At 41.0% G+C, this 12,138-nt stretch overlaps 1 protein-coding gene across 1 annotated transcript in view; it reads right to left on the bottom strand.

The window, feature by feature from the left end:
* Positions 1–701: 701 nt before the first annotated feature.
* PCP4 (Purkinje cell protein 4) overlaps positions 702–12,138 on the bottom strand; it is a 52,691-nt gene continuing 41,254 nt past the window's right edge. The window contains exon 3 of the mRNA XM_072852150.1: positions 702–1,024. Coding sequence (XP_072708251.1) covers positions 897–1,024 — 128 coding nt within the window. The 3' untranslated portion in view covers positions 702–896. The remainder of the gene's footprint in view (positions 1,025–12,138) is intronic.

Below are 12,138 nucleotides of genomic sequence, written 5' to 3'. Positions count from 1 at the left end.
GGGCTCATATAAAGTTGAATATAGAACAGTGCAAATGGAGACAGGGCTCCTGTTATGTCCTACTCATCAAATACTGAAAATAATATGAAAAGAGAGAGAGGGCATAGAAATAGTTACTGATTATGTAGAGAGTGAAAAGCTGCATCAAAAAGAGAGTTTAGAGAGTCAGTTTCTATTTTTACAAATAATTAAAAAAAAACCTTCCAAAGGTTTCTGGAATTGGGTTTTGTATTTTGTGTCTGATTGATTTTTTTTTTTCCATAACAGTCAATGTGGTCCAAGCTGGGTAATTCTGAACGTTATCATGCAAAGAGGAAGGACAGGGACAATTTCCCCACTTAAGCCACTTTACTGGTATAATTGCAAGACAAAAATAAACTGCTCACTGCTTCCTACACCTCTTCCCTTCATGACAGCTTCTGTCTGCAACTTTTTACTTTCAGCTCATTACGAGAAAGTAATTTTATTGTCACATTTGGCTGGCAGCTGGAATTCTCCAAATGAGGTAAGCAGGGCTGAGATGTGTGCTCTCATCCCTCAGCAAAAACCTTGTAACATACGGTGCTGTTATGTCTCCAAGCTTTACGTGAAGAGGAAAACAGGCATCTGGGCTGGGTTCATTTGTAACGCTGTGGTTGCTGGATTAATATGAAAAGACAGATGAAGGCAGACACTTTAATTACTTCACCCTAACTTTTTATTACAACATCAAGTAAAATGGTGAGTTACAGAGGATAATGGGTGTAAACATCTGGGATGAAGTCACACACAAGCTCATGGTTTGTTATCTGCCAATGGGGTTTTAAGTATTGATAATTTCATGCATCTTTGTGTTATTTCTGATTTTCTTCATCAATCATTTCAGGATTACTTTCTTTTGAGCTGTGAGGTAGCTACTAAGACTGGGACCCCGCTTTTTTCTTCTGGAATTTCCTGAACTGGGACTGTATCGCCACAGCCGCCCGCTCTGTCTCTGGCGCGTCCATGTCTATGTCAAATTCCTCTTGAACCTTCTTCTGCCCATCTGCTCAAAGAAAACAAAAAAGCAAATCAACAGTTTTTTCAAGGACTGATAATCACTGGACAGCACAGGTGAAAAACCCTGCCCCTCTCTCCTTCACAGACACAGCTGTGACAATGGGGAGCATATTCAGAAAAAAACCTGGGACCAGTTTCGGCAAACACAGCTGATCGAATCCCTCACCCCCTCCCAACGGCAGAGTCTGTGACAGCCCGTTGGTAGCTAGGCACCGAGGAGTGACATCCAAATGGTGCTCAGCAGTCACCAAGCATCACCCTGACATCTGAGCAAGTCCTCTCTTGCCCGGGGAGCTAACAGTGAGGGGCAGAGGGACCCACCTGTGCCACCCTGCAGGTACAAGTTACTCATATCCCCATGTTTACTCTAAAACAAAGGCACCTTAAAATATTTTAAAGTAAGGATTAAGATCCTGTTCCTATCACACCTCCTGCATTAGAGGAAGAGATAATACTTCCTAAGGCAAATTTCTATCCTTTTCACTTGTTTCCTGCCTCATCCCTTTCAACACGTACCGCTCTTCCCCTTTGATTCATTTATGCTCAACCTCTCTGCCTCTGTGCCGCTTCCCTCACTTCTCTCCGGGCTCTGTTGTTGCCTTTCAGCCTCGATCCTTGGCTCTTTGCCTTCCTTTATTCCCAGTCCTCAGCTTTTGGTTCAGCTGCATTCGGCCTCCACGTGGACAGCCCAGCTGACTTTGCTGAATTTTGCCTCATCCACCTACATGTTAAAAGTGCCGCCCTGGGAAAACTCCTGCCCTCATTGCAAAGATAACCCTATTCTGCCTGGACTAACAAAGTGAGAACACACTTCCACTCCACTAACCTCGTCATACCGCTGAGTTTCTCTTCTCCGTAAACTTGTTTGTTAAACTCATTTATATACTTGTTGTATACCAGTCCTGCAGTGAACATCATGCCAGGACAGCTCTACTTAAAGCAGCTGTGGGAATTCACCCATTTTGAACCACTTTGCTTTTTATTCTTCCAATTAATACCTCTGGGATGCTCATCCCCAAGTACTGTTAATGCAAGTCAAGGGCAACACTTTCAATGTATTATTAAAATGAAAAGAAACTTATTCCCCATTTTCTCTCTCCTTCCCACTAGAAAACAGGGATACCGGTTCCTTATTTTAGCATGAGTCTTGCAGTATTTCTTGCCTTTACTTCTTGTTCTTATTCAGAACCCAATTTTTGTGTCCATTTTCCATGACCAGAATCCACTCTAAACTGGGCAAATATTTAAAGGGAAGGTTTTGGCATATTCCACACTGATTTTATTGTAACTACAATAACCAAATAAATGCAGCTATGTTAACATAAAAGAAATGTTCACTTAATATTTTGTTTTACTTAGAAGAACACTTGAGAAGAAAGATGAAAACGTAAGAAGAAAGAGAAAGTCTGGAGAGGAAGAGTAGCTTGAGAGCTTACCAAAACTTTGATTATACAGTATAATGAAAAGTTAGGTTATCAAAATGAAGATTTTAGGGAAGAAAATTAATCATACTAACATTACGTCACACTTCCACAGCCATTAAATCCAAGAATCTGCAGGGTTTGTGTAACTATCCAAGCAACACAACCACCTTAAGTACAGAAATACAATTATTGCCTTATTTTTCACGGGGAAAGGGCGGTGAAGGTTGGAAGTGACTTCCTTACGCTCACAAGCTGTTGACACAGCCAAAGAGAAAACTGAACTCTCCCCTTAAAGCCGTGTTATATACTGAAACTTAGAGTGGCTTGTTAAAGAAACAGAAATGTCTGTACCAGTTCCTAAACTACTGACTATAACACAACAATGCTTTGTGAAAATTTTCCTATTGCCAGATACCATCTCCTCCACATTACTGTGTACAGCAGAGAAATTGAGATTATTTTTTAAATCAGATTTCAAAAGGAATTACCATTTTCACAACAACTTAGTACCATTTTGTTGCTATTTTGGGGGGTTGGTTTTGATCTGGTATTTATGGGTTAAAGGGAACTAAGACAAGAAATCACAACATTTTACATGGAAACACACCAAAAAAGGACTTTAAATCATCCTGTAAAAACCTAAGAATTTTCAGTCAGAATACGCAAATATAGACTTTTCATTTGAAATTTTTGAGTGAAAAAAAATCAACAGCCTGATCAGCTAGCTCTAGCAGTAACCACTTTGCGATATCAGTAATAAGAAAAAAAAAATGTTTTACTTGTCCATAGGTCAGAATCTCTCATCTATTAATAGGGTCCTATTAACTTATTCTAAAGAGAAGAGTATCACTTACGGAGAAATACTCTTATTTCTTATGGAGAAATATTTTATCAAAATGTTTATACTAGTAATGTAATAAGCATTTAATCAACTTTGAAATTGATGAGACGACTAATGTCTTCTCAGTGCTTGATGACTTTCATTCTTGTTGTAACATTCTGAGTTTTAGGTTCCTCCCTAGCCACTCACTAGACACAGCTGTCAGTCTTAACAGTAGAAAACATAAGTGGAGTTTATGCACCAATTTTAGCTTTTCAGTATATAAATGACTGTCCCTTGGAAATGTCAATAGCAAAAGCTAGATGGATGGATGAGTAGACACAATTGGTTTCATACCTCTTGATGAAATCTGTCTTGTACAACTCATTTCCTATCACAGTGAAGTCTTAGCAGTATGTGAACTTGCAGTAGTGACTCAGCAATCTTATGGTAAGATTTTATAGACTTAAGAAAACCCAGCATTTAGTATAATTTTTCTGTAGAATTTCCAGGCCAGTTAATCTTTGCTTGATGTGAATCATCATCACTGCCTTAAAATCAATTGTACTACAATAATTTACCATACTTGAAGATCTACAATAATTTACCATATCTTAAGATCTATCTCACTTCCTTTTATTTTTTGACCCATTCTTGTTGAAATCAAAACCAAAATTCCTTATGAACTCTTTCTGTATTTCTCTTTTTCTCATCACTAAGGAGAAATGGTAGGATGAGAAGTTTTCAGTCATGATTTAGACTTGTAGATTAAGAAATTACAAGTGTTCAAAAGGGCCAAGACATTTATATGGGTAATGAAGAAATTCATTGTTAGCTTACAGATGGTATGGAAATATATATATAATGATTACACATATATGCATAAGGTACATTATAAAACAACATGTATATCATCTATATATAATGTATATGACATACCTGTGTTTTCTTTCTTCCTATGCCCATCTTTCTCTTTCTATATTTTAGATTTTAGCTAAAATATAGAAAAAGATTTTAGCTTTTACCTTGAGTTGCTTTACTGAAAGTGGCCTAATGATTTAAAACATATCACACCCCACTAACTACACTGGTTTTGTTTTACTGGTTAGTTAGAGCTAAGAGCATGAGTTCCAACCCCCCATGGCAGGGGGGCTGGAACTAGATGCTCTTTAAGGTCCCTTCCAACCCACACCATTCTATGATTCTATGATACTATTAATTAAGAACTGACCCACTTAATTACGGTGAAAACCCAGCCTGTGCTCGGGACCTGCACAGACTAGAGATGGCCTCACTGCACCAATATGAGTGACTGAAAGCCTTTTTGCACACTTCCTACTATATATGCACCGCATTAGCTTTTTCCTGTCAGTAGTTGTTCATACATCTCAAACATGCAGGCTATTAAGTTTGAACGCTCAAATGATGAAATTTATGCAGAGACCTGAAAGCAAGCCCATAGAAATGTCCCTCTTTCATTCCTTGTCTCCCACTCCCAGCTTTCCTTTCACAAGCGATCACTAGCTTGGAAGCAATCTGAAAACCCAGGAAATTTTCACTCTCAGCAGGCCAGAGCATAGATAAGCACTTGCACGGGCTTTACTCTTGGACTTGCTTTTTTCATTCCTACTGGTGGGGGCCAACCATTCTGTCTGATAACAAGCCACCTTTTTCTAAGCTACCCTTATGTAGGAATAAAGGTAGATCTGGATTCCCTCCCCATCCTCAGTCACACACGCACACACTTTTGTTGATAATCTACACTTTCTAGACTATGTGCAGGTTTCTTCCACATGGACATCCGAGGATCCCTGGACTACCACAGGCCCACGTGAGGAAACCAGGAGGAAAAAGACTGTTGTCAGTAGACTTCAATTCACAGGCTACTTGTGATTTTGAGGGATTCAGAAATAAAAAAGGGTTGATAAGCACTGGCCTGCACTTTCTGCTTTCTGAGGGGATTTGGTTTCATTAGCACCATAAAAAATAAAACCCCTAACCTTTCTCACTACACTCAGCTATTTCAAGGCTTTCCCTGAAAGATTTCTTCATACTTAGTCCAAATTCCCTCTCCTATATAGTGACTCCCACTCTTCTTCTGAACATGCCATGACAAGCCGGGGGAGTCAGTATGTGTCCCTGCTGGTTTCTGACCACCGCCAACAGGGGAGGTGAACAGAACAATCCCACGCCAACAGTCATGGGTTGGCCATAACAAAAGTCTAGTATCTGATGAGTTTTTCAAAATCATGTCTTTAATGTGGACTGACTCTGGCCGTGTGTCAATTCAGGCAAATCTGAGTTGTGGTGGAACAAACTCCTTGGAGCACAACGTCACCTGCTTGATGAGTCCCACCATCATAAGGAACACCCCATGCCCCAGCACCAGTCTGGTGCTACAGGCTACTTTGCAGGACTAAAGACTGAGATAACTTGCAGGGTGCAGATTTTACTTCAGTGTATGCAATAGTCACCCCAGCAGGAGAGCCTGAAAGAGCATCTAATTAGCTGTTTTCCGAATCTAACACCCTGAAAGCTCATTTCACATCGTTGCAATTGAAAAAGATCTATTTATTCCATTTCCAGATGAAACATTAGAATGCTGTCTCCATAATCTGCTGCAGTGCCTCATAAGCCGTTGCAAACACTGGATGGATAATGAAGCTGCCTGTAACAAGGAAAACAATTAAATCTTACACACAAATCTACCCAGCAAACTCTCAGAAAATGTGGTGCAAGTGTAATTATTCACAAATATGCCTTCAGCTATTTCTTTCATCTACTTTTCAACTATAAAGTAAAATGAATTGTGGCAACACTGGAAAAGAAAACACTGTTTATTCCATATGGGTCAAAAGCCTAAAGCAGTCTTTTGTGACCTTTGAACACAGGCTAAACAGACCACTCTTTCCTAAAATTGTTCATGGAAGGGCAAAAGCTGGTGGGATGGACTTGGGGGAAAAGAGGACTCACTCTTTATCCTCCAAATTTCTCCATCCTCCAGATGAAATACAGATTACTTGTCACCTTCTGGAAAAACATTCAGCATGAAAAATTGCATGGGCTGGAGCCTCTAACTGGCATTTCGTGTCTGAAGTGCTATCCCCCGCCCCTGCTCACCCAGCCCACATCCAACAGGAATTACAGGACTATACTGAAGATGGAATATATTCATAAAAATACTGCATTTTTCAGAGGCTAAACTGCAGCATTTGGAAAAAGACTAAATGGAGTGTGGGACAGAATCACAGTGCCCCATAACACGCCAGAAGCAGTATTTTGCCTCAGGCAGGATCGTTACCTCCCACTGCTCGAAAGACCATTCAAGCTGTGACAATCTTTATGCTACTCTGATCCCAAGCTATTACACCAGTCTGTCCAATGAGGCAGAACAGTCCCTAATTAAAGAGGACCAAAATGGGCAGGAATCTCACAGATGTTGACATTCATGTGGAGCATTATCTTTATCTTTATGCGATGGGGAAGAGTCATTTTATCTGACTAGACTCCACAAAGCAACCAGCCAGCTAGAGAAAACATAGGGGTGCTTAGGTGTATGGAGGCCAGATTTAACTCCTTACAAGTACCGATTTTAAAAGCCAAGAGTTGATGTGACCATTCTTCCCCCTCTGTATTCAACTGAGGGGTGAGGAAGTGAAAGACAGGGTCTCATCTTCTTCTAGGGGAGTCAATCTAGCCTTTTCCTTCTGTGCAAGATGAGGAAAAATAACACCATAACTGACCTTATGGCTGAAGAAAGGAGACAGTCTACTTCTCAACAATAAAAACTCGCTAGTCAGTTGCCAGGGCCACATTACCCAGCAGGCTGGCTCTGAGCCTTTGTCTTGGTCAGCCTGCTGCTCCCCAGCAGACTCTCACTTCAAAAGGCAGCTGAAAAGATGGCAATGTTGGGGAAGTGGTCATTACCCAAGCCCAAGAGAAGAAAGGAAGATAGTATTGGCATGCAGAGGAGAGCCTTAATCTGACCTTGCCTCCTTTATTTATTTCCTAGCCTTCTCTTTTGCCGAATGAAATGCCAAGTAGAGACCTCTCTGAGATCATCAGCTCAGCAACTATAGTTTGTTGCTCTCTGTGGTATCAGGAACAAACATCTCCCAGAGCCTTGCGCATTGCACTGGTTTTGCGACCCCACTAGCTTAGCATATACAGCTTGCAGCTGTGGTCTGGGGAGACAGGCTACTGTGAGGACTTTGCCTCAGCACCCCTCCAGTAATGGGATGACCTAAAGAGAATTATTTATATGAGGAGCCTGTTACAGCACAGTGGGCTGATGAAAGCTCATTAGCACAGTACCTATGCATTTTGAGGGACAGACTCCATGATACTGCTGGTGTGATGCAATATTCCCATTGTCTAGAATGACCTTACTGCATCAGGATGTTATTGGCCTTTCTGTTGGCTCTGCCTGCCTCCTGAGTTAGTGCCTAGGCACAAACCTCTTGGAGATTACTTTTTTCACGTGCATGTACCTGATGTCACAACATAAAACTCTACGAAATTTTGGTCTAACTTTCCTAGATTGATGCAGTAATTTAAAGCCATTGGTTCTTGTGATATTACTGGCTAATCTCCAGTTCAGTGGTCATTTGCAAAAGACCTGAATCCCTGGGAGCCTTGTAATTACTTGCTTTACCTACATGCTACCATAATGCTAACACAGTATCAGGCCTCCGTGAAATTACCTCAGTGTGACAGTGTTGTGGCCCCGTGACCTCTTCAGCCACAAGAGGCACAATCCCTCCAGTCCTCTGACCAGCGACCACAGGACTATGCAAGACAGAAATTCTATCTTCTTCCCCTTCCTATCCATATCTGCACAATGGGGTATCATTATCTGACTATTATATAGATCATCCAACTCAAATGTTCAGCTATTTAATTTTTAAGGACAGAAATTATCTCTAATTAGATTAGGAATAACACAATAATTTTCCTTCCTACTCATTAAAAATGCTGCACGGTGAGATACTCATTTTGTGACAAGGACTACATCACTACATTTGTTCTTGTTTCTTCACTCCATAAAGAACTCAGACATTCAAGGGCCACCTTCCAACATTAGGGGCTGCCTGTTCTGTTTGAGTGTCTACTGACACTTGACAGTGGGGCAGGTTATGGCTTTATACAAGGGTGTTCATTTTCCACGGTCAGTTATTTGAAGGTGGTAGGTGCTGGAGAAGTGTAACGTCCACAGAGCAACCATCTCTGAAACTGAAGAGCAAACCCTGGAGCTCAGCAGTCTCCTGTGACTTCAGAAGCACAGTGTGAAGGGAAATAAAGGTTATCATTGGTGATCAGATTAAATGTAACAGCTATTTTTATCTGAACCACACCAACTTGCCCCTTAATATCACTCAAAGCAAGCCAGAAAATAATTAACATTTTTTGATTCAACTGTAAATTACAATTTGGTATAAAGAAGATGACTTCATTAGGCAACCAGAATCCTTTCTTCTTCAAATTGACCTTTACTTTTGTAATGCAGTGTTGTTATCTCAAATTTGAAAAATTAGTTTTGCTGTAGAAAATAGTGGTTGTTCTCTTATCATTTTAAAAATGTTATTTCAGCATGAGGTTTTTGAAGTGTGTGGTTCTGTTTTTTTCCTAGTTGTGATAATGTTGGAGAGCAGGAATACTATTTCTGACATAAGATAAACGAAGTAGCACAAAATTATGTATATCGGGGTAACATAATGAAACAGAAAGGAATAGCAATGAAATTCAGTTTACAAAAATTGTATTTTCAACTAATTTGTAGCCAACCACAGATAAATTGATTTTGCTCAACTATTAATACAGAGATAAATATTGTTTTTCTTTAAATGCTAATATTATTTAAGCAATCATTCCTCATCTTCAAAATAATTAATGTATCACTTGCAGACTTTTAAAATGGCTTATGAATGTATAACTGATGCATAGATAGGTACGTAAGTGTTAATTGAGATCTACGAGGTATTCTGGGCATGAAACTAGAGGCCATAATTCACATCCCCACGTGGAGACCAAACTTTGTGGAAGTTTAAGTAGAAACATAGTAAATTAAAATAGCCATCTTAGCTGTATAATCTCATTCCTTACTAGCTAAAGCTGCACCTGAGGAGTGCTAGACTGACTGGCAAATGCAAAGGAAGCCTCTGGGAGCTAAAACGAAGTGGTGCTGGGGATCAAATGCTGACACAGTCAGGTCCCTCTGTCACTGCAGAACAATGCCCCACCAGCAAGGATAATACACTTAGCCCGAAGTCCTCTCCTCCAGGAGAGAGTGCCATGATCCTCCTCACAAATTCAGTCCAAAGTTATGGGAGTCTCTTTCTGCAGCTGTATGCATGTGATCCCCAATGTCCCAGCCAAGTTTTAAATGGGAATTGTTATGATGTGGTTTTAATTTCCTGTGCAACTTCCAGTTCTCACTTCCTCAGTAAACGCTGTGCCTTTAAACAGCTTTGCTGTTCGACTGTGGAAAGAGCTGCATTTCAGCAGTGCGTGAAGCAAGCCGCCCTCTTGCCTCGCTAGTCAACTGCTTGATTAATATATGATCAGTGACTTTCCTATTATGGTAGCATTCAGGCGCTCCAAGTCATAGCTGGGATCCCTAATGTGCTTGCAAACGTAGAACAATAAATTCTCCCCCTTCTGCCACCCCTCAGTACTATGACCTTTGCAAAAGTGTCTTCAGCAATAAAGTTTAAAATAACAACAGGAGAACTTCCTCAAGGCTACCTCCTAGGCTACGGCTACACCAGCACACTACCCAAGGCCACGGTATGGCTCAGGCACCATGCACAGCTTCTCTAGAGCATGTAATACTCGGCGCAGCCACTAGCATGGCTGGGACTGTTCCTGCCTGGCTACTGTGGCCTCATAGCATGGCTGGGACCCTACCTTGCAGGCAGGGTGGATGAGAACACCCTGGGTTTTTGAGGGAAAGAGAGTTTAGCCCTACTGATGCAAGCCATGCTGCGCCACTTTGCATCAAAGTCAGAGAAAAGGCTTTAGCCCATTTTATTTTCTAATAGAGGTGTAGCCTCCAGCACTTCAAAACACTTTGTAGCTCTAGACCGCTAGGGAACTGACTCAAAATGAGTTGGCGCTTGCTATTAATTATGTGATGACCAACAGTACCCGAGAGCCCTTGCAAGGAAAATGCGAAAGAGGGATGCTCATCTTCCAACATGATACTGCCTCCCTTGTGTTGCATAACAGCCTTGCTTTCCAGGAATGCTTTCCCCCCCGCTCCCTCTCTCTTTACAGTTTATAAGAGTAGCTAGGGAATAAGCTCAGAGAAATGGCAGTGATCACAATATGCCACACAGAAGTAGCAGAAAAGGGGGCTCAAATTCATGCACTGCCAAAGTGAGATGAGCTGGGGAAGATGGCATAGGTTACAGAGGAAAACCTGTCAATCAGAAAAAGGAGGGGAGTCAATCAAAAGAACCGTGGTATGGAGTCAGAAGGTGTTTCTCTTCACACACAAAATGAGGAAAATGAAGAGCGAGATTTTGCCCTGCTCGTCTTGAAAGTGGAAAATAAGGGCGGTTTCTAGGCGTCATTGTATACCGGCAGATCTCTGTTAGCAACTAATGAGAGAGCTATTTTAAGTTTCCACAGTAACTTTAATAAAAATTGTTACATGAGAGCTTGGAAAGCCCCAGTGAGAAGATATTCTCCTCTTGTAAAATCCATCACCAGGTTTTAATTACAAAGTATTTAACCACACACTCAGCAGTGGACAGTATAAGGTATAGGAACTGAGCTTTGCCATTCAACATTACACTCTTAAGCAAATGAGTCATTTCAGTATCTTCTATGCTTTATCACATGGTATCAAAAACCACCTTGTAAATAAGATTGTCTGTAAGAAGTATTTACTTTACTGCATAGATTAAATGCAAGAAACAAACAACTTAAATTATGTCCAAACACTGCAACTTTAATTTGCATTAACATGGGCACTGTTTTGTGCTGGTAACAGGACAATTACTTTCGCACAATCCCACCATGAAAAAGCCACTGCTTTAACACAGGTATGCACCATGTTTTTTTAACATCTTGCACTACATGCCAGCTTGGGCGTGCTTGTGGAGGCAGCTAGTCTTGCAGATAGAAGTGGAGCTTGTAAGGTTAAAAATGCCCAAGGAAGCATCTGGAGTCCTTTGGAGACAGACCAAAATTGTCATGGGGTACCTGATCCCACCCACAGACTGAGTTGAATAATCGTGCTCTAAGATATTCTTTTGGGAGTGTATTTGGCAAAAGAAAGTTTGTCACCCTTCCATAAAATCAAACGCATCCCATCAGTAGAGCCCCAGAGATGCGACAGATATAAACCCTAGGCTTCTGAACAGCTCCAAGGTAGTTCAGTCACAGTCTGAGGAAAGACCAGCATGCTCTGATAGACATCGATTTACCATGAGACTTGGCCTGCCAGTAGATCTTACATGCTCCTGCATCAATTGGCTTTGTAACTTCTGCTCCAGCATCCACAAGTGCAACCAGATGTAGTGCTGGATTGATGCAGTCTCCCCAGTAGTCTTACTGAATGTTCTGTATAGTGAAATTCTCTCACAGAATTTTAATGTCTCTGACTCCTGAAAGCAGTTACCCAGCTGTAGTTTTCCACCATAAAGCAAAGAAATTCTGTTGCAGGAGGGTTCTAGGAAATTTCCACTATTTTCTTTTGCTTGGGCTGTTATCTGAACAGAATCATTAATTTGAGTTTACCATGTCTCCACTGAACACAAAAAGCCACATTATATGTTTATTTCCCCTGCAGGCTGGTTTGCTTAACTTTCTTAGGAAGACAGGGGCACCTCAGGAGAATGCATGATAGCA

The sequence above is a fragment of the Ciconia boyciana genome, chromosome 1 (genome assembly GCF_034638445.1).
Source record: "Ciconia boyciana chromosome 1, ASM3463844v1, whole genome shotgun sequence".
NCBI classification, from domain to species: Eukaryota; Metazoa; Chordata; class Aves; order Ciconiiformes; family Ciconiidae; genus Ciconia; species Ciconia boyciana.
Note: the sequence above shows the minus strand (reverse complement) of the source record. Positions and strands in the feature narration are given on the sequence as shown.